Here is a 22,831-nt window from a genome sequence, read left to right as displayed (position 1 = left end):
AAAATGTTTGTTTTAAAAATTCTGATTATAGAAATGATTTTTTTCAGCTTTTTTATTTAGGGAAAATAGACATTACAAACTTTGCCATGTTAACTATTATTAAGTGAATAATTCATTGGCATTAAATGCATTTAGATTGTTGGGCAGCCATCAACACTATCCATCTCCAGAGCATTTTCATCTATGCAAACTAAAATTCTATATTCATTAATTCATAACTTTCCATTACTTCTCTTCTCCTAATCCCTGATAGCCACTATTCTACTTTCTGTTTCTTGACTATTTTAGATACCTCATATAAATGGAATCACACAACATTTGTCCTTTTGTGTCTAATTTTTACCTTATTTGTATCCAAATAAAGGCAATAGCAGAATCATTCTTTTGCCTATTTCTGTTATAGCTGAGTATACACTGACTCCTTCCCCAAAAGAGCAGGTACAAATTATCTTTATTCGTCTTTGGGTGATGCTCACTTCTCTTCTTGCTGAATCATGTCCTCCTTGGTAATACTGTAATGTATCGGAGAAGGACCAAATAAATGGAAAAACCCCAACTTGGTTTATGTACAAATGTTAAAAAGGAAGAATGGCTTACAGCTATTAGAGTTCTTGTTTTTCAATTGGTCCTGTGGTCATAGCTTGTACTTTACAACTGCCTTCTTCAACTCCCCATTCCATATTCCTTGGTTCTCAGTTGGTAATGGGTCTTTGCTTGGTAATGGGTCTTCACTTGCCATAGTAGTTTCCTGTATTTGGTTATTATAGTTTTCAATTAATTTTAATCACAAGATAAGGGAATACTGAGAGGTGCCTTAGAGGATCTTCTGCTTTCCAGACATACTCCTCCTTATCCCTACAGTGTGGCAGCTGTCTGATTTCCCCTTAGTAGTCAGGATCACTTACCCCAGCCAGTACAGTAATCCCCTTCTTTGCTTGTTCATCTGTTGGCATGAGGAACCCAAAGTGGCCAAGTAGCAGTCAACTTCCAGTTTAATGGAACTACTGTTTTTCCCCCGGTACAAGCATTTCTGTCTTGGTAACTAAGACCTCTAGGCCAGCAAGAGTCCGATGTTTCAAGGATGGGAAGCAAAAATGTCACTAGTGAATCACTAAGGGTAAGGCTCCACTCCCATTTCCACCGCTGATTCCCGTGAATTGTGGCAATGGGAGAAGCAGCACTATTCACTCATGTATAGCATGCCATATCCTGGAGGCTACTAGTCCAGCCTTTAAAGTGCTGATAACCAGCCGGCAGCATAATTGAGTCTGCAAAATGCCACTCCATTATTTCCTCAGGCCAGCTGCTTCAGGGTGTTGGGGAATATAGTTAGACCAGTTAATTTCTTAAACATGAGCCTTCCGTTGTGCTTCGTTTGCTATAAATGAGTTCTTTGGTCAGAAGTAATTTGGTGGGGAATACGATGACAGTCAGTAGGAATTCCCTGAATTCATGGATGGTGGACATGATAGAGCACGGCAGGCAGGGATGGTAAATTCATATCCAGAGTAAGCATCTGTATCAGTGAGAACAAAGTGCTGCCTTTCATTATAGACGGTTCCAATGCAGTCACTTTGCCATCAAGCATCTGACTGTCCCCACAGAGAATGGCGCCTCCATTGGAACTCAAGGTTGGTATGGGCTGTTTGCAGGTTGGGCACTGAGCTGTGGATGTAGCCAGATGGGTCTTCGTGAGTGACAGTCCATGTTGCAGAAGGCACTTTGTTCTTGATTTGGTTGTGCAAGGACAGGTGTGGTCCATGTCCAGGTCATCTGGTCTACCTGATTAATTATGCTTATCCTTTGTGGAGGTTGTTTTCAGTGAGCATTAACATGGGACTCAAATACCTTCACACTGACCGTTCAGAGAGGTCTATACATACATCTCTTTCTCAGACCTCATTGCCACCAGTTTTCCTATTTGCTACCTTCCAGGTTGCTAACCATCCTGCTAATCATTAACCGTTGCCTATGGTACTGTGGATGTATTCCTCTGGCAAAGTGAGTAACTATGTGCATTGCTTACTGCTGACGGGGAGGATTTCCCATCTCCAGTGTTTTTCAGGGCCGCTCTGGAGAGACGCTAGAGTGCTTTAGTTGTTCACTTTCAGGTGGTGACAATATATCATGCAGAGTCTTTTATAAATTAGGCCTGCATTTTGTTTCTTCCTTTAGTTACAGGGGATCCCGCCATGAGGTCATAGGTACAGGTTGAGGAGGAGGAGGCAAAGGGGAGCATGGCGCATGAGCATTCGGACTTCTTGTTCATGCCTTCACTTAGAACCTGCTCCCTTTGGCATATACCAGCTCCATTGTGATGATGGAGGTCTGCCTTATGAATTGATTGGTCAGATGACACCTGGTTGATGATAGGCAGCACGGGTCACATAGTCACTTAGTCTCTTGTAAGACCCGGGAGCAACCCAGAAATTGTTTCCAAAAGGGTAAGAGTTCTCTAAGCTTTGCTCCAAGATCCTAATCATCTTTGTTGTGACTCATCTATAGGCCAAAGGTGTCATATAACACCTCCATTCATCACAAACTTAACAGCACCATCAAATCTGTTGATGGCTCAATGGTAAGAGAAGATGGCTCAATGGTAAGAGAAGATTGTATCATGGCATTACCTCTTGTTCGAGGTCCTACTCAAAACAGGCAAGTTTTGGGGTTACTTGGTAAATTAGGTGTGTGTTGCCTCCCAAATCCAAGTAGTCCATTAGGCTCTGTGCTGCTCTCTTAGTAATAGGAGGGGCCAGATGTCGAAACTTATCCTTCACTTTAGAAGAGATCGGATCGCTCAACATGCCCCATACCCTTTGACTCTCACCAAGGTGAGAAAAATTCAGGCTTCTGAATTTTTATGGGATTTATCTTATATCCTCTGGCAAGAGTCTCTCTTAGCAATTTGTCTGTAGTAGCTGCTACTGCTGCTTCTTGCTCAGCAGGTCAGGCAAGCGTGATACCATCAATGCAGAGAGCGAGTGTAATGTCTAGTGGAATGAAAAGGCAAGCAGGATCCCTGCAGACTAGATTAGGGCTAGAGAGTAGATACAGCTCTGAGGTGGGAGAGTAAAGATACATTGCTGGCTCTGCAAACTGCTTTTACTGTGCTATACTGTTTCCCTCTGCTATAATAACAGGTACGTGGGTATGGAGAATAAAGCATTCAACAGATCAATAGCTGAAGCCAGATGCCAGAGTATGTGTTCGGTCTCATTAATGAAATTACAGCTGGAACAGTGGCTGCTGTTGGAGCCGCAGCCTTATTAATTTTGCCATAATTCACTCTCAATCTCCAGAATCCATTGGCTTCTGCATACACCACATAGGTGAGCTGAATGCAGTGTGGAAGTCGTCATTATCCTTACATCTTTCAAGCCCTTGATGTAGGCAGTAATATTTTTGGTTTGCTGTATTGGTTGGTAAAGGCAGTTTTGCTGGCTTCCACTTGACCTTTCCTATCATGATAATCCTTAATTATGGGCCAAGAGACCAATGTGTGGATTCTGCCACTTGCTGAATATATCTGTTCTCGGTATACATTCTGGAACAGAGGAAATAATCACATAGCAGATTAGAAGTTCTGCTGTATATCACTAGCAGCCACTGGACTTGAGCCTGCTCCTCCCCCATGCCAATGAGATCACCAGCCTGCCCTTACACTGACTTTCTTAAATACAGAAAATATGAAAATATGGCTATTGCTTTATTTCTACCTTTTAAATCTCTGGCAACCAAAACTGCATTGATGACCTCACTTAAGTCGAGTTTTTACTCTGACTGGTGGATCACCATGGCATTTTGGTTTTCTAAGAATTAGCATCAGTTCACAGCTAATGTCCAGTAGTTTCTGAGAAGTGATTTCTCTTTTTCTAATGCACAGTTACCCTAATAAACATCTCTAGTGAAGACTAGTAGGAAGATTCATTACATATATTTTTAGTTGTGTGGTAGAGTCCTTCCCCAAGGGGCTCCAACCTCTGCCTTATTCAAGGGCCTCTGGTTCTATAAGTTGGTTCAATTCTGGAAATTGGTCGAAGGATGGTCGCTGTGTTGTGGTGTTTCTGGTTCTGTTTACCAGAATCAGAGCTTTTTATTCTGCGTATACAAATCAAGTAATCTATTTCCATTTCAGGGACATCGCAGTCAACTAGCCAATCCAAGATCGTGTGGGTCAGACTATTCTGATTGCTGCCTCAGCTCTGTTGCCCTTCATGGCAACCACATCCACTTTATTTTTGGTCATAAATTCAATTGCTGCTGTTCAGCCCCCATACCTTGGAATCCATCATTGTTGAATCAGGTAGTCTACTTGGAAGATGGTATTTCCCACTGTCATTCCTAGCTTACAGAGAATAGCCAGGGGAGCCCCAGCATCCCTGAAGAGCTCCGCTGATGCTGGGGCTCCCCTCATGACTGTATTTTTCACCGTCTTGGTGAAAGGAGACTCTGGATTCTCCTGGGGGACAGCAAGGGAGTGGATGATCAATCCATTTGATCATCCACTTGGGCACTGCTCTCTCTCTAAGCCTCTGGATACCGTCCTTTAGAGCACACCCAGGAAATTCCAGAAGTCCAGCCTCACTGGACGCTACACCTATTTTATTCCATCCCAGTTTTCTGACATTGATCTTTGAGGCCAGGTTTCAGGCAATGAGCCAAGAAATTACTACAGCCACTTCTGGCCACTATGTAGAACATTAAATCCAGAATTTCTTAGTGAGCCCATATCAATAAGCTTAGCTTAATTCAACATTGTATTCCATAAACCCTGTTTCAGTACTTTATGATCTATTCCCATATACATTCTCTAGGTCTCTGATGTAGTTTGGATATGTGTCTCCTCCTAATCTCATGTTGAAATGTGACCTCCAGTGTTGGAGGTGGGCCTAGTGGGAGGTGTTTGGGTCATGGAGCAGGATCCCTCATGAATGGCTTGGTGCCCTCCCCATGGTAATGAGTGAGTTCTTGCTCTGTTAGTTCACGCGAGAGCTGGTTGTTTAAAGGAGGCTAGCACTGCCTTCTCTCTCTCTTGCTCCATCTCCCACTGTGTGACATACATACCTGCCCCCCTTTGTCTTCTGTCATGATTGGAAGCTTCCTGAGGTCCTCACAAGAAGCAGATGCCAGCACTATGCTCCTTGTATAGCCTACAGAACCATAAGCAAAATAAACTTATTTTCTTTTATAAATTACCCAGCCTCGGATATGCCTTTATATCAATGTAAAATGGATGAACACAGTTTCTCTTGATATGTTTTGGCACATGCAGCTCTTTTGGTGCATATCATGTCTTTCAACAGGTTACATCTTTGTGTTTTATCCTCTAGGACTTCCTGGATCTTAAAGCACTGAAAGATGGTAGAGGCTGATTCTTAGGAGGATTAGCAGTCCCATACAAGGCAACAAGGACCATTGTGGGGACTTCAGTTAGGGGGACATTGTTTCAGAAAGGGAAGGCAGGTTAGAAGAGACTTGGCATAATTTAGTGGTTTAAGGTAACCTGCTTCATTGGAGTCTGCCCTTATGTTCCCCTCCAAATTTCAGAGCCTCCTTCCCAGTCAGTGTGCTGACTTTATAGTAAGAGTCCCTGCAAGGTTGATAATTCAGTTTGTACTGAAATTCAGCCATCTGCAGGATTTAGACTTACAGCTCTTTTTCCAAAATATTGGCCCTGTACCTATAGGGGATAAGGTTTTTTTAAGGACAGTCATAGAAACTTTGAGGTCCCTTAATGCAGATCCTACATTTTTCCCCTGAGTTCTTTGCACACTTAGAAGCAACCAGTCAACCCCAGTATTCTCACCAAAATGTTTGTAACAGCAAACACTTTGTCACCCACAGCCTTGCCTTCTCTAGTATTTATCTACTGGTGTCTATGGATGATGATTTAAATAACTTTTTTCACTGCGTGGTGACATAGAACAGTTATGTTCCCTTTATCAGTGGAAACAGGGTTATTAATGCCTTGAAATTTAATCAGATCAGAAAACCAATTCTATGTGGCCCAGAAGCAATTCAGAGAACCTATTAAGTTTCTGTTCTTGTGGATCAAAATTCTGTATTGGTTAGGGTTCAATCAGGTATGCTGAACCATTATGAGTGCTGTAAGTTTTATTATGGGGATTAAACCTTATGTGATCATGGGAGCTGGTTAAGCGGCTATCCCTGAGTCAGCTTCTGGTTCTGAAGTCAGCAGTACCAGCAGTGAGAAAGGAAGATGGGTGTGAAGTGTGGGAGGGTATGGATGAGCTGGAAGCTGCAAGGATAAGTTGAAACTCATGAGGACAAAGTTAGGATGGTGGTGTCCTGCTGAAAAGCTAGTGTTCTTGTCACAGAGGGTTGCTCAGCAACATTGACCAAGAAGCCAAAGAAGCTGTGGGCCAAGTTGCTCCACCGAGAAGATTTAGCAGGAGCTGGGGGAGCTGGCTTCTGCCCCATATCAACAAAGTGAGGTAGCAGATTGCTAATATCATGAGTGAGTTGCAGAAGCACCTGGCCTTAGGCCAACCATCCCAATGTAAAACTGGCTGCTGCTTTATGTCTGCCTTCTAAATCTTATGCAGAGTTCACTTGTGGCCAAACTTAACCCAAAGTCATGCAGGGAAGGGTTGATACAAGGGATGATGGCAGTTGGTACAATGAAAAAGCACCCCAACATCCTATTTTAAATCACAACCATACATTTTATCTCATGAAGGGACACATTAAACCTGTATACTGATTAATGCAGGCAGGTATATGAGAACGCACCAAGAACGTCTTAAGATTTTTCTAGCTTCCATTGATGTGGTATCAAAAATCATCTCACTTTTTTACTTTAATACTTAGATTGATTAGAATCATACACTGAGGTTTCTTTATAAATTAGTTACAAAGGAGATAAAATGCCAATTCGAATACTACACTTGATTTCTCTTACTTACTACATCCTCTTGTTTATAATTACCAACTCCTTATCAACCATCAAATGAGCCCAAATAGGAATGCCTTCAATAAAGTACTAGCAAAGTAATTAGGGAATTAGCTTCCTTTTGCTTCAAAGTCTGTTTTACTTAAATGACTTAGGAGATCGTTAGACCACTTCTCTCCAACATAATAAAAAAATTATCATGTATTAAATATTTGACTGTGTACCAGGTACTGTGTCTAGAACTCTTAATATATTATCTCACTAGCTCTTTATAAAAAGACGATGAAAGTTAGATATTATCCTCATTTTACAGGAAGGGAGATGGGGATACAGGTAGGCATCTTGCCTGAGGTCACTCAGCAGGTAAAAGGAGGACCTGAGATTTAACTCAGGTCTGTATGACTCAAAAACATGCTCTTAACCATTCTGCTATGCTACTTCAAGTTCATCTGTAATTGATACAGCAGGGAACACCCAACAATCAATCTGGAAACCTAAAGTTGTAATTTACTCTGTCTAATCATTGTATCCCCGCTGCCTCCCATAGCTCTGACTGAGGAACTGGATTCTATAACCAGCGAGCTACATGCAGTAGAAATTCAAATTCAAGAACTAACGGAAAGGCAACAAGAGCTTATTCAGAAAAAAAAAGTCCTAACCAAGAAAATAAAGCAGTGTTTGGAGGATTCTGATGCCGGGGCAAGCAACGAACATGATTCTTCACCTGCCGCTTGGAATAAAGAAGGTTAACTTTTCTTTTTGCTAGTTTTGTTTCTTCTCGTTTTTTAAAAAGCTAGAATGAATTCTTGCTAGGTCAGTGCTTTCCCGTAGGCTTAGAGGTGAAACTGGCCATTTCTCCAGTGGAATGGGAAACTTGCAGGTGGATCATTCTTTCCCTATGTTCTGTAGTCTTTAAATTAAGCTTTTATTATTCAGACATTGTTTTCCAATTATTGTTCTGGCAACATTGATCATGCTTAGAAAATGAGATACTTACTTCACCTACATTAACAAACAAGAAAAAAAAAAATACAAACTCCTTGCCAAAGTTTAGATCATTTTCCTGCCCTAGTGAACAAACCTTTCATGATCCAAGATCTTATCCAACATCATGTTTATCGATTATAAATAGAGTACTATAATAGGATAATTATAATAGAATAACTCTAGAAGGAATTGTGGTTTTTGTGGATGTTGCTTTTCAATGATTCACGTCTAAACAAGATATTTTCACCAAAAATTCCAGATAATTGTTCACTTTGTTCCTGATATTTGAGTATTTGATGATGCTGTGAATTCTCTGATCAACATTGAGACTATTTTTCAAACACCTGATCAAACACCTTCCTCTCTTGTGTGGGTTAATTCTCAACTGGCAAATTTTTACATTCGTTACTTTTTTTTTTTTTTTTGAGATAGGGTCTTTTTTGAGATAGGGTCTGGCTTTGTTCCCCAGGCTGGAGTACAATGGCACAACCATAACTCATTGCAGCCTCAAAGTCTCAGCCTCAAGCAATCCTCCCTCCTCAGCCTCCCTAGTAACTGGGACTACAGGTGCACAGCACCACACCCGGCTACTTTTAAAAATTTTTTATAGGGACAGAGTCTTGCTATCACTTGAGCTCAGACTGGTCTCCAACTCCTGAGCTCAAGTAATCCTCCTGCCTTGGCCTCCCAAAACTGTTGGGAGCGCAGGCATGAGCCACCACGCCTACTATGTCTTATAACACATCATTTAATTTGTTTTTGCTTAGCTAGTGAGTTAATCTCAAAATTATTATCATAAAAGTTTAATGGTCTATAAGTATTAGAGGTCTTATATATGTTTGTCTCATTCTTATCAAACTTCTATAATAGTCTTATATGTTTGTCTGATTCTTATCTTTCTTTTTCTAGATTTTCCATGGTCTGGTAAAGTTAAAGATGTTCTGCAAAATGTCTTTAAGCTGCAGAAGTTCAGACCACTTCAGCTTGAAACTATTAACGTAACAATGGCTGGAAAGGAGGTATTTCTTGTTATGCCTACAGGAGGTGGAAAGAGCTTATGTTACCAGTTACCAGCATTATGTTCAGATGGTGTGTACTAATACAAATTAATTTAGAGTTGAAAAAGTGCTTTGTCATCATACATTTTAAATTCTTTTAAAAAATAATTTCTAATCATACATATGTAAAAATCAAGTGCATTTTTGTTTGATTTCTTCTATATTAATAGAAATTTAAAGTTTCGCTCAAAGGGGGGATTTATTTATTTTTTATTTTAGGTTCGGCGTATATGTGCAGGTTTGTTACATGAGTATATTGTGTGATGCTGAGCTTTGGACTTCTAATGATCCGTCGTCCAAGTAGTCAACACAGTACCTGATAGGTAGTTTTTCAACCCTTGCCCTCCTCTCTCCCTAAAGGGGGAATTTTTAAAACTTCTGAGATTAATCCTTTTATCTGGTTCCTGAAACATAAATTTAAAAGCCTATTGTACTGAACATTCAAAATCCTCTCTTCTAAGCTTTTCAAAACCCTATACTAAATTACTGTTAATCATATTCACCCTACAGCGCTATAGAACACTAGAACAGAAAATAAAAGGGGCAAAAAAACCCCAAAAATGTTGTAGGAGAAGCAACTCTAGAAGAAGAATCAGTAGACCTGAATTCTAGTCCCAGATCTTCATTGAGTGTCTGCCACGGTGCTAGGCGCTGGGAGGTACAGTAGTGAGCAAAATGGGCGTGGTCTTAGTTTTCACAGAACTCATAGTGTAGAGTAGCACTTTCTCAGACGTTAGTGTACATAAGAATCGCCTGAGGATTTGATTATGTGCAGATTCTGATTTTATGTGAGACCAATGACCCTGCATTTCTAAGTTCGCTGCTGCTACTGATATTACTGATTGGGGAGTAGCAAGGGGTCAGCAAGCTTTTTTTGAAAGGGTAGATAGTAACTAATATAGGCTTGTGGTCCATATGGTCTCCCTGGCAACTCTTCAACCCTGCCATTCTAGCACAAAAGCAGCCACAGGTAACGTGTAAACACATGGGTGTAGCTGTGTTCCATTAAAATAACTTACAAAAATAGGCAACCAGCCCTTACTTTGTTGATCCCTGGTTTAGAGAATACGGGTAATTGCAAGCAATTGCAATAAGAATTTTGGGATACAGGTTTTAATAGGGAATTAAGACTGTACAAAGATCTAGTTTAGGGGCTGTCAGGGAAAACTGTTCTGAGGGAGTGGTGTTTAAGCTAAAAGTTAAAGGGTGAGTAGGCAGAAGGGACAGGGAAGGAAGGGTGTTCATTCAGAAAAGCAAGATGTGTGAGATCCAAAAGCAAGAGAGAACATTCACATTATGATGTATTCAGTAACCTAGAGGAATTCCTATGTGGCAGTCAGTGGTAAGACATGTGGAAAGAGTCTTTTTTTTTTTTTTTTTTTTTTGAGACGGAGTCTCGCTCTGTCGCCCAGGCTGGAGTGCAGTGGCCGGATCTCAGCTCACTGCAAGCTCCGCCTCCCGGGTTCACGCCATTCTCCTGCCTCAGCCTCCCGAGTAGCTGGGACTACAGGCGCCCGCCACCTCGCCCGGCTAGTTTTTTGTATTTTTTAGTAGAGACGGGGTTTCACCGTGTTAGCCAGGATGGTCTTGATCTTGTGACCTCGTGATCCGCCCGTCTCGGCCTCCCAAAGTGCTGGGATTACAGGCTTGAGCCACCGCGCCCGGCCAAGAGTCTTATTTTTAAAAACTTTTCCTTGTTTTAGCAGGAAGCCATTGAAGGGTTTCACACAGGTAAGAGACTCATTATTTCATGGTTTAGAAGGATAATTCTAGCAGTTAGATGAATTCCAGATACATCTGGAAGATAGATTCAGTGGGACTTGGTATTTATTGCCTGCAGGGAAAGGAGAAAGAATAGTCAAGAATGATGCTCAAATTTTAGGCTTGGACAATGGTGAGGTTCTTCACTGAAATGGGGTACACTGGAGAAAGAACTCTTGGGAATGGAGAGAAGGAAGATGATGAATTTATTTGGGACATGCTGAATTTACGATGCCTTTAAGACATCCAGATGGAATTGTCCTGAGTAGGAGGATGTTTGTGTCTAAAGCCTGGTGTTAGAGGTCTGAGTTGGAGATTGTTAGTGTGGAGATGGCACTGAAGCCATTGGAATGAATTACAGAGCAGCATAAGAAGAGAAGAAGGCCTAGAACAGAAACCAGAACACCAAGAGTTTGGGGATAAACAGAAAGAGGACTTGCAGACAAGGCTGAGAAAGAGTAGCAACATGTAGGATAACCAGGATTGCATGGTGTTATTAGAAGCCTAGGGAAGGGTGTGTTTGAAGGAGTGGTTAATAGTGATGTCTATTAGCAAAATGTCAAATATGATAAGGATTAAGTTTCAATGAGTTTAATGACAAAGGACTCATCTATGACCTTAGCTGGAGCAATTTTATTGAAATGGCTGGGTGGAGACCAAATAGCAATGGTTTGAAGTGAGTAGGAATTGAGGAAGTGGAACTGGTGAGTGTGGGATGCTCTTTGGAAAAGAATGGCTATGAAGGGAAGAAGAGAGGGGGCCATAAATTAGGTGTTATCTTAGTCTATTCCAGCTGCTATAACAGAATGCTTTATATCAGTTAATTAACAAACAATAGAAGTTTACCGCTTGCAGCTCTGGAGGCTGGGAAGTCCAAGATCAAGATGCTAATAGATTCTGGTGTTTAGAGAAGGGGTGTTTCTCATAGATGGCACCTTCTTGCTGCACTCTCACATGGTGGCAAAGAAAAGGCACCCCCTTAAACTTCTTGTAAAATGGCATTAATCCAATCCCACTTATGAAAGCAGAGCCCTCATTACTTAATCACTTCCATGGGGATACCAACATTCAGACCATAGTGGGTGTTTTCCAAGATGAGAGAGACTTGACCATGTTTAAATGTAATGAGTAGGTGCTAGTCAGGAAAAGTGAAAATAATAGGAGAGAGAATAACTGACTGGGCAAAATCCCTAATAAGGGATTGATTATGTTTTTTGATTTTATTAATTATTTTATTGATTATGTTTTTTAAACATGTCTGCACTCTGCCAAAGGTTGTTGTAAGAAACGAACTACAGAAACGCAAAGCCGTATAATTTTAACTGTAAAACAGCTTTTGTACTTTAAACAGTTTCAATTATAAGGAAGGGGGCATATTACTATAACTTCATTCAGACAGTAAACTGTTCACTGAGCTCTAGTCAGCATAAATTAATCTCGTATAAAAAGTAGGAGCTTTAGCTGCAGTTGAGTTGCTTATAAAATTATAAACTGTTACTGTTTTTTTGGGAAAGCTTTGTAGTAATTTTTCCCTGATGAAACTGTTTAGTGTTTGAACTGATATATGTTACCTTACTGAAAATACCAATAGTAATTATTTAAAATGATAGCAAATTAAACATTTGAAATGTTAACATCTGTCTTTATTTTTATAAGGATAGAGTTCTGTTTAGTTGTATGTTTGTTTATTTGGCTTATAGTTACCTTGTTTGGTCATTTATTCATATCTAATTAATGAGAGTAAGAAGTAAGTAAGCTTCACTAAAGCTGCATTAAAAATTAATCTGAACTGATGGGCGGTGCCCACAAGTTAAGAAGGTGAATGGGCTGGGCATGGTAGCTCATGCCTGTAATCCTAGCACTTTGAGAGGCCAAGGTGGGCAGATTGCCTGAGCTCAGGAGTTCGAGACCAGCCTGGGCAACACAGTGAAACCCTGTCTCTACTAAAATACAAAAGAAATTAGCCAGGCATGGCAGTGGGTGCTTGTACTCCTAGCTACTCAGGAGGCTGAGGCAGGAGAATTGCTCGAACCGTGCAGGTGGAGGTTGCAGTGAGCCAAGATCGCGCCACTGCACTCTAGCCTGGGCAACAGAGTGAGATTCCAGCTCTAAAAAAAAAAAAAGGAAAAAAAAAAGAAGGTGAATGGTTTGCAACTGATTCTGAGGGTGGTGTAAAGTTTAAGGTAGATTTTTTTTTTTTCTTTCTTTTAGGTTTTACACTCGTCATTTGCCCATTGATCTCTCTTATGGAAGACCAATTAATGGTTTTAAAACAATTAGGAATTTCAGCAACCATGTTAAATGCTTCAAGTTCTAAGGTATGTTTCAGTGGCTTTTTTTTTTTTTTTAAATATAAACTATTCACTGAAGTAGGAGCTTTACCTGCAGTTGAGTTGCTTATAAAATTATAAACTGTTAACTGTTTATATCAGGAGTTGCAAACTACTGCTCTTGGCTGGTTCTGGCCCACTGTCTATATTTGTATGTCCCATGAATTAAGAATAGTTTTTATATTTTTAAATGGCTAAAAAGAACTAAAACGAATATTTTGTGAAATGTGAAAATTATTTGCAATTCAAGTTTCAGTATCCATAAATAAAGTTTTATTGAAACACAGCCATGCTCATTTGTTTACATGTTGTCTGTGGCTGCTTTTACAGTATAATGGCAGAGTGGAGTAGTTGTGATAGAGACCTTGTAGCCCACAAAACCTAGTATTTTTGTCTGGTACTTTACAGGAAACGTTTGCTGACCTGTTTCGTATTATCCATTCTAAAATAGTAAGGGAGAATTTCTAATTATGCAGTGTAATTAAATATGAAATATGAATTACTAAGAAGTTACCCTGTACCTATGGAATTTCTTCTATTTAGGGATGGACTCTTTTACCATCATCTGTAGAATAAAGCATGTCCCAGCTATTCTTTTTTAAAAAGCATATTACTGAAGTCTTCAAAAGGAGAGAGAATAGCATAAAAACTGCCATGTAGCCATTTCCCCCTTCAACAGTTATCAACATATGGCTAATTTTTTAAAAATCTATATACCTCCAGTCTTCCCTACCCCCTTCCCCTTAGTTTATTTATTCAGAACAAATTCCAGGCATCATATTTTAATTGTAAATTCCTCAGTATGTATCTCTAACTTTAAAGAAAAGTGCTGTGCCATCATCACATTTAAAAACTTTAATATCAATTCTTTAGAATTATGAAAAATTCAGATTTCTCTGTCTCATTTTTATGTTTTCTTTTTCTAAATATAGCCCAGATAATATTCATGCATTGTATTGTATTTGGTTGATATACCCATAGGTTCCCTTTATCTCTTTTGTATTTCCCATGCAAATTCTTTGTTGAAGAAACCACATTAATTGTCCCGTATCTTTCTACATTTTCCTGATTGCATCCTTGTGGTGTTTTCTTTCTTTCTTTTCTTTTCTCTTTTCTTTTCTTTTCTCTCTCTCTCTCTCTCTCTCTCTCTCTCTCTTTTTCTTTCTTTTCAGTTCTGGGGTACATGTGCAGGATGTGCAGGTTTGTTACATAGGTAACTGGATCCTGTTAGATCTAAAAGCCTGATTGTATTTGGAATTTTTCTTTTTTCTTTAACTTTTTTTGTTTGTTTGTTTTTTGCAAGAGTATACTTACTGTGGTATCGCTCAAGTGGTACATAGTACCTGGTTATCTTTTTGTGATGCTAAGCATCAGTGGGTTCAAGTGATGTCTGCCTGATCTCTGGTTATCAGCTTTTCATCTAATGGTTTTAGCAGCCACTGAGTGGCACCGTGAGAGCCATGATTTCATTAGGGAGGTGCAAAATGGTGATACCTAATTCAGTCACTCTTCGTATTAGCTACACTTTTTCTACAAAAATGAACTTCTTCCTCATTAACTCTGCACAATGAAAATGCTTGATTTTTTTCCCCCTTTCTTTACCAGTTTTCAGAAAGAGTTGGTTTTCTAGCATTCTCCAAAGGTGGTCAACAAGATTTTTAAGGTATTTTTTTCCCCCAAGTATCACTATAAACTTACAAATTTTGAGATATAATATGATTTACCTTTGGAATCATATAAATATGTATATATGTAATGCTGAAATAGTCCTGGCCTTGGGCAGTGAGAGCCTCTTTAAGTTGGTTCCCGAATCTTTTCTCTTAACCCCATTGCTTCTGCTCCTTGCTTTCTTTTGCAGTAAGATAATCCATGTTCATTTTTTGCATTTCCTGCGCAGACCTAGAGTCAGCCATACCTCTAAGAAGCCCTGCTTCCTTTAGTTTACCCATATGTTTTTGTTTTATTTAAACTCCATGTCATTCTATTATAACTGCTCCTTTTCAACAAAATCAGTCTACGGAGAAAACTGCTTTCTAATAATGTACTTTCTTAAAATTGGAAAAGAACATAATAGTAATAGAAAGTAGTTTAGAAAGTTGAAGATAATTACAAGTTCATGATATATCCCCACTGCTTGAAAAGTTGGAGAGAGAAAAAAAGAACATCTGTATCCTAGAATATATCTAGGAATTAACAAACTGCTTTGCTGGGATGATGAAAGCAGTTTGATTGTCTCTTTCTATCCCATTCACTGGCATGTTTTTATACTTTTTTGGTCCTCTTTAGGTTAGAAGGAAAAAAATGACATCTAATGTGCTAAGTATTATATAGAATTGTATTAGAGTACTAAGAAGCTAATAAATGTTAGCTTTTAAGATTTATTATTATCTTAATTTAATGAGTGATACTTTTAGAAACCCCATGGTCTTCATGTTTAAATAAAGAGATTAAAAGATTTGATGGCATCATTGAAGAAGTTAATAAATAATAAATTTTGTTCACATACATAAAGGGATTATAAATATAATGTTAAAATTAATAAAACCTACCTTTATAACCATAACAATTGCATCTAGCTCACATTTTAGAATATATTATGAACAATTTAGAATTATCCCTTCATAGAATAAATGCTCTTCATTGGACTATCTGTTCATGTTCTTTTTTTTTGTTCTTTTTTGTCAAGTGAGTTTTTTAAAATCACCAACAATGTAGATGTTAGTAAATAACTAGAATGCTACTTACACAGCTGCCATGATGTTTAGTACTGGGACATGGTTTCAGTTTTAATGAACCAAACGTCTGCTCCTAGAAGAGCCGAAGTCTATTATTGCTTTGGAGAAATGAACGTTTTCATTTACCACCTAGTATTTCAGTCTGCCAGCTTAGTTTTACTATCATTGTGTCTGTTTTTTCTTTTACTAGGAGCATGTTAAATGGGTTCATGCTGAAATGGTAAATAAAAACTCCGAGTTAAAGCTGATTTATGTGACTCCAGAGAAAATTGCAAAAAGCAAAATGTTTATGTCAAGACTAGAGAAAGCCTATGAAGCAAGGAGATTCACTCGAATTGCTGTGGATGAAGTTCACTGCTGTAGTCAGTGGGGACATGATTTCAGACCTGGTATGTATGTTTTATCTAGAAAGCTTTTTGATGTCATAGACCGTGTCCTTACTCAGCTTGGCATGATGGAAATCTCTGCTTCTATTAAAATCAGCCTCAAGTAGTTACACGTTGAATATCCCTTATCCAGAATGCTTGGAACCAAAAGGGTTTTAAATTTTGGATTTTTTTGGATTTGGGATGATCAGCCTGTATTACTCATTTTATCTTGCCTCATTATGAGGAGGACTGAGAAGCAGAATCTTTAGTTTCATTCCCCTCTGTAGTCTATAGTTTAATTGCCTTTGTCAATTATGGACAAATATGGACACATATGTTTATTAGCCAATAGTGGACATCTTTGTGGCATTTATGACATCTAGGTATTCTTTCACATTTGTTGAAGAATTTGCATCTGTCTCAAAGTTGTCATCTTTAGTCATCATTCTAGGGGTCTTTTTAGCACCCACCTGCAACTCCTCAGCATTAAATTTTGATGAGATATTTTAGTGACCTTTTTCTTCACCCCACCACCCAATCCTACAGTCATAGCCTAAAGTAAGTTACTCAGAATTGTTATATGCAAAAAAATCTTAAATTCAAAAATCCGACTCCCTGGCTTCAACCTCTTTTCCTTCTGAAGCTTTTCACACTCATTAGGATTTGCTGGATCCCTCTTTTAATCCCTGCTTATTTATCCAGGCTCCTGTCCCTACATAGCAATCACTCTTTTTCCCGTCCAGACACCGCGCTGTTGCCCCTGACTTCTGTTATGTTTGCCCTGGACTGCCTGGCCATTCTGCCAGTCTGCTTCAGTGTTGTGCCTGAGACGCTGGATTCATCTAGACTTCCGCTTTCCCTATTCCTGCTGCTTGGCTACTAAACATTATCCCCAAAAAAAAAAAAAAAAATTGTATAACTCCGTTCAGCTTTTCATTATCCTCAGCTGTCCTTATACTTGTCCCTATTTCAACTCCTTTATACATTCCTTCCAACAAATGTCTCGTATCATTAACTTTCTATTCAGGCCCTAACTTGTACTTAGCAGATGCTTTCTGCTTCACAGGAAATAGATGCCATCAGGTATGAACAGCTCCTCTTTCTACTTTCAAACATTAGTAATCTTTGTTGTTTTTTTTTTTCTTTTGTTAAGGCAGAAAAGACCACTGCTTTATAAGGGTAACCATGACCACTCCCGTTTCATCCTTTCCTGCCTTCTTAAGATCTTGCACTGCCAAGTTCCTCACTCCTTCACCTTGAGTCTCTTTTGTCCCCTCCCTAAAAACAGAAACTAAAACACCCTTCTGATCTTTTGCACCTTTTAATGTGACTGTCCTCTTTCTGTTCTTTCTGTCACCATCAGACTTCTCAGCCTACCATCTTCATTTGTCACCTTTAACCCATTCTGAACTAATTGAATCATATCCTTCTGCCACCACCGTACTATTGAAACAGGTCATCGGTGACCCACCCCCAGTGGCTTCATCACATGGTCTCATCTTCATTCCTCTTCCCACTTAACTTCAATAACATTTTATATATTCACCTCTCACCTTGCCACATGCTACTCCCTTGGTTACTGTACAGTAATGCTGGTCAGTGTCTTCCTTTCCATTATTACCTCCTTCGCTCATCTTCCTTTGTCTTCGTTTTAAATATTAGTGTTCCCTAGGGTTCTGACCTCAGTCTTTACGCTTTCTTACATTTCTCCAGGGATAGTGAGCTTGTAGCCCAAAGACTGCATTCTCTACCTACAGAATTATTATGGGCATTGTTTTTATTTATTTATATATTTTAAATGGATTCAAATGCCTTAAACAGGATGTATAGTCCTTTCTATTAAGGACCTCACTTTCTTAACCAGATAATGCCACATGGTTGTTACCTGGTGGCCACTGAAGTTACCCGATTTGTGACTCTTGCCCTATTTTCAACCTAAGTGGTGCGATCACTTATGATTATCACCCTTGCTTAAGTATTACCGTGACTTATGTTGTCTCTGTGGATCTGCTGCCGAAGTGTAAAACATTATTCCCATATCTAATTATCTAACTTCTAAACTTTAAATTTATACTCCTAATTGTTTATCAGAAATGTGTATCTAAATTAGCATGAACGAAACTAAATTCCCCCCAAAGAACTGCTCTTTTTCTTCTCAACTGGGAGTCACTATTTTCCCCATAACTCCACTCGACGTTCTAACCAAAAACTTTTTATTTTCTTCACCTTTCCTTTCTCCCTTCTCCTCTCTACTCCCAAGCAATTTTCCCCTTCAGTCTTCTCTGTCTTAGAAAGTCATCCACTCACTCACCTGTTTGCTGAAGCCAAAATTGTAGCAGTTACCTTTATCATTTAGATTCCAGTCAGGAGACAGTTATTTGAACACAGAGGATTTTTTATAAAGAATTGTGAACTAGGTAAAAAGTAGCTACATAGATAACTGAAAAAGTAAAAAGAAAAGTAAGATATCATGGAGTTAAAATCTAGAAGAAGCAACAACCACCTGTAGGGCTGGGAGAACAGGAAGAAAAGATTGAAACAAATAAGACTTAGAAACTTAAAGGAGAGGCCCCCGTGGAACTGAGCTCCCTGGTGCTGGAGTCTCTTGGTGGAGCCAGAGGTGGGGTACATCTGTGATACAGCTGGTTCTCCAAAGGCTGAAAAAACTGCCAGCTGTATTTAGTTGCTCTTAAGGAAAGAAGTGCTGCTACAGGGATGAGAAGCCTTGCTGGGGTGGCAGTCACAGGAACACAAGCAAGCCCACAGGAAGCAGTTAGGGAGGAAGCAGCCATGGAATCTTCCATGCAGGGCCAGCAGGCAAAGCTGATGCGTCGTGTGCAGAGTCCTTGGTGCAGCATCCCAAAGCAGAGTATAGAAGGTAGGGTTAGAGATGACAAAAAAAATGATGGATGACACACCATCCTTGATTTACGGTCCCTTTGCAGGTCCAGTCTACCACTCAGTGTTGTCAGCTCTGCCTCTAAAATGAATCTCAAGTTTGTCCACACTTTGTGCACCTACGTCTTACATACAGTTGAGCTCCCTTCCACTGGTCTACTGCAGTAGCTTCCTAAGTAGTCTGTGATTATGGTCTTACCCTTTTTGTTCATTCTCCACAGAGCAACCAGTGATATTTTCTAAATATAAATCAAATCATGTTACTTCCCTACCTAAACTAGCCAGTAGCTACTGTGTGCTTAGAATAAAACCCCAAAGTTCTTAACTGGGGCCCATAGGGTAATAGGTGATCTGCCCCCATCTGTCTACCTGATTTCCTACTCTTCCTCTCTTACTTCTTAAGCCTCAGCTATACTGGGCTTATCATTATGAGCACTTACCACTCTCTAATGGCATATTTATTGGCTTACTCTTTGTATTGTCTTGTTTCTTTGCTTGAATTACAGACACATTTGCATAGCATTTTTGTCTTGTTCATCACTCTATCTTCAGTGCCTAGGGAAGTGCTTGGCACCCAATGAAAAAGGTGTTCAACATTTATCTACTGATGAATGGGTAAATCTAGCACTCTCTCCCTCCTCCCTGCCACCTCCAGATCCCAGTAGTCACTAGGACCTGTAGGTTCATGTATGTCTCTTTACTCTTTCTGATTTGTCCTTAATGTCATGTCTTATTTTATATTCTGTATTATTTGTTTTCTGGTCTGTTACTGCCATCTTTTAACTGGTTTTCCTTCAGTGTTTTGTCTATTCCAGTCTATATTTTGCACTGTCACCAAAAGATGATTTATGAAGCATACGTCTTTAGAAATTACATGATGGACTGGGCGCGGTGGCTTACACCTGTAATCCCAGCACTTTGGGAGGCCCAGACGGGTGGATCACCTGAAGTCAGGAGTTGAAGACCAGCCTGGCCAACACGGTGAAACCCCATCTCTACAAAAAATGTAAAAATTAGCCAGATGTGGTGGTGTATGCCTGTAATCCCAGTTACTCGGAAGGCTGAGGCAGGAGAATCGCTTGAATCCAGGAGATGGAGTTTCCAGTGAACCGAGATTATGCCATTGCACTCCAGCCTGGGTGATAGAGTGAGACTCCATCTCAAAAAAATAATTACATGATGACTCCTCATTTCCTATAGGATAAAGTCTCAGCTTAGAATCAACTGGCTGCATTGTTCATAGCTTTTTTTTTTTTTTTTTTGAGACGGAGTCTCGCTCTGTCGCCCAGGCTGGAGTGCAGTAGCGCGATCTCGGCTCACTGCAAGCTTTGCCTCCTGGGTTCACGCCATTCTCCTGCCTCAGCCTCCCGAGTAGCTGGGACTACAGGCAACTGCCACCATGCCTGGCTAATTTTTTTGTATTTTTAGTAGAGATGGGGTTTCACCATGTTAGCCAGGATGGTCTCCATCTCCTGACCTCGTGGTCTGCCAGCCTCGGCCTCCTCACCTGCGTTCTACATAACAGTGTCAGTCAGGGTTCAGGCAGGGAAGCAGAGTCACAATGAATGTTACGGGATAACGGTTTTACTGTGGGAAGTCGATCTTGAACAATTGTGGGAGGAACTGGGGAAGTGAAGGTCTGAAGAGGGGAGTTGGAGGATTAGAGAAAAGTAACAGATTGATGCCTAAGCACTGGTGCAGGAGGACGAGGCAGAGCCTGTAGGGAAATCTGCAGCTGGCACGTACAGTGGCAAAGAGGACCCCTAAAGGGAAGGTCGTGGAAGGGTCTCTGGTAAGCTACTTCCTGTGAGTAGCTATCGCCTCTGTGGGTCTGCTGTTGACTGGCAAGACCTGCAGTTGGGAGGAACAGCTGAATGAGGACTGGAAAAGAACTAGGATGACCTAGAACTGGCTGAGCACTTCTAGATCTGTCCATCATCCTCTCTGCTTGTAAAGACCTTGAAGGAGCAATGTTAGCTGGTTCACTTCTGCCACCAAATCTTGCACAAGTTCCTCTTTTGGGTCAGCTCTAACTTGGAACAGGAAAGAGATTCTGGGAAATGTAATTTCCAGCTTAATGGATTGGACAATAAATCCATCCACCACAAGACTCTGTGACAGCCCCAGTGAACTGCTTGCTGTTGTCTGAACATACTAATTTCATGCCAGTGTATTTGCAGTGTGTATGCTGTTTCCTCTGCGTGATGTTCGTGTCTTCCTAGTGAACTTCTGCTCATTCTCTTAAGACATAACTCAAGTATTATCTCCTTGAAATCTTCACTTCCCAAGCAGCTGTTCTGTCCTCTGTGTTTTCATAGTAGTCCTCTACTTAGCATATAAGCAATTTCTACCACATTTTTTTTCACTTTCCCCCAAATAGTTCAAGTTCTTAAGGGAGATTAAGGACAATCTATCTAGGGATTTAGATGCATATAACAAGTTTGAGCCTAGAATGGTTTCCCAGAAATAGGTTATATACAAAGCAGTGCTGCCCTTACCAAGCTTTATTTGGTCTGATGACACTAGGCGGTAGCAGGGGTTTGTCTGATGGCCGGTTTTATCTTTTGTTAGTTGTAATAAATTAAAACACTGTGGCTATACTCACTGTCTCTTGAGTCCACTGTGACCAAGAATAATGTCTGGAATAAATATAATAAAGCCTGCACATCAAAGAGGCTAACACAGAACTGCAAATTTACTGCTATAGATGGCTGTGGAGAGAAAATCATAGTAGTCATCCATTATCTGCATGATGTTAAAAGGTATAGTTGACTCTAACTCTTAAAGGATAGAAAAAGGGCTACTTTATTTGTTTTTTCAGATTATAAGGCGCTTGGTATCTTAAAGCGGCAGTTCCCTAACGCATCACTAATTGGGCTGACTGCGACTGCAACCAATCACGTTTTGACGGATGCTCAGAAAATTTTGTGCGTTGAAAAGTGTTTTACTTTTACAGCTTCTTTTAATAGGCCAAATCTATTTTATGAGGTATGTAATTTTTATGTCCATTCATTACTTTCGTGAAGAATTACACAGAGAGGATCTACCTTTTTATTATGTTTGTTTACATGAGCAGCAGTTAAATACTTTACAAAAACTTTTAACATTAGGAGGTAATTATAAATAGATTCTGTAATTAGGGCTTCATTCATGTATCTTTTGCTACATAATCCTTTGTTAAATTAAACGGAAGACACTCTTGCTAGGTGACACTTTTTATAAAATATATGAGTAAGTTATATATCTTTGTTAAATTTCTGTATGTTCTTTTTTGTGTAAAGATGGGGAGAAAGGATGGAGTGATACTAAGGACCCTAATTACATCTCTGTTCAAATTAATGACTAATTAATAGAAGTATTAATATGCCATTAAAGATTTGCCAATTCTGTTTAGATTTTACTTGATAAACTTGAAAAATAACCTAACAGCTGTCTTTTCTTTCTTTCTAAACCCTTTTAAGAATAGATTTAATACTTTTCTGAGTTTTCATTCAAGAGTTATTTATGTTACGGTTTGCTTTTATAAAAGTAGCATCACAAAATAAAAAAGTCTTCATCCTTACAAGTTATTCACTGCTCCTGTGCTTGCTCTTCTCTGGTAAATTAAAAAAATAAAGATCAAGAAGAGTCTGGAAGGAGGAACAGATGAGTCAGATGGGTTGAATCCTATGAGTAAGTGAAAGAGTAATAGAAAAACACTATGGTCATGAAAGAACTGCATCCTGAAAGTTGTGAGTAGACAGCCACTTGGATGGTACTCATTCATTTACTTTTTAGTAAG

General features: G+C 39.6%; 1 protein-coding gene across 4 annotated transcripts in view; it reads left to right on the top strand.

Moving 5' to 3' along the window:
• Positions 1–22,831, top strand: part of RECQL (RecQ like helicase) — a 33,091-nt gene that overhangs the window by 2,198 nt on the left and 8,062 nt on the right. Inside the window, exons 1-8 of one of the 4 annotated variants that reach the window (XM_017945717.3) lie at positions 1,958–2,001; positions 2,506–3,329; positions 4,136–4,303; positions 7,461–7,658; positions 8,810–8,989; positions 12,931–13,037; positions 15,975–16,173; positions 21,872–22,038. In XM_017945717.3, coding sequence (XP_017801206.2) covers positions 8,905–8,989; positions 12,931–13,037; positions 15,975–16,173; positions 21,872–22,038 — 558 coding nt within the window. In that variant the 5' untranslated portion in view covers positions 1,958–2,001; positions 2,506–3,329; positions 4,136–4,303; positions 7,461–7,658; positions 8,810–8,904. Of the gene's footprint in view, positions 1–64; positions 3,330–3,362; positions 4,304–7,460; positions 7,659–8,809; positions 8,990–12,930; positions 13,038–15,974; positions 16,174–21,871; positions 22,039–22,831 lie in introns of those variants that run through there. The other 3 variants (XM_031650332.1, XM_017945718.3, XM_003906093.5) reach the window with 3 other exon arrangements.

Source organism: Papio anubis, chromosome 9 (assembly GCF_008728515.1).
Source record: "Papio anubis isolate 15944 chromosome 9, Panubis1.0, whole genome shotgun sequence".
Lineage (NCBI taxonomy): Eukaryota > Metazoa > Chordata > Mammalia > Primates > Cercopithecidae > Papio > Papio anubis.
Note: the sequence above shows the minus strand (reverse complement) of the source record. Positions and strands in the feature narration are given on the sequence as shown.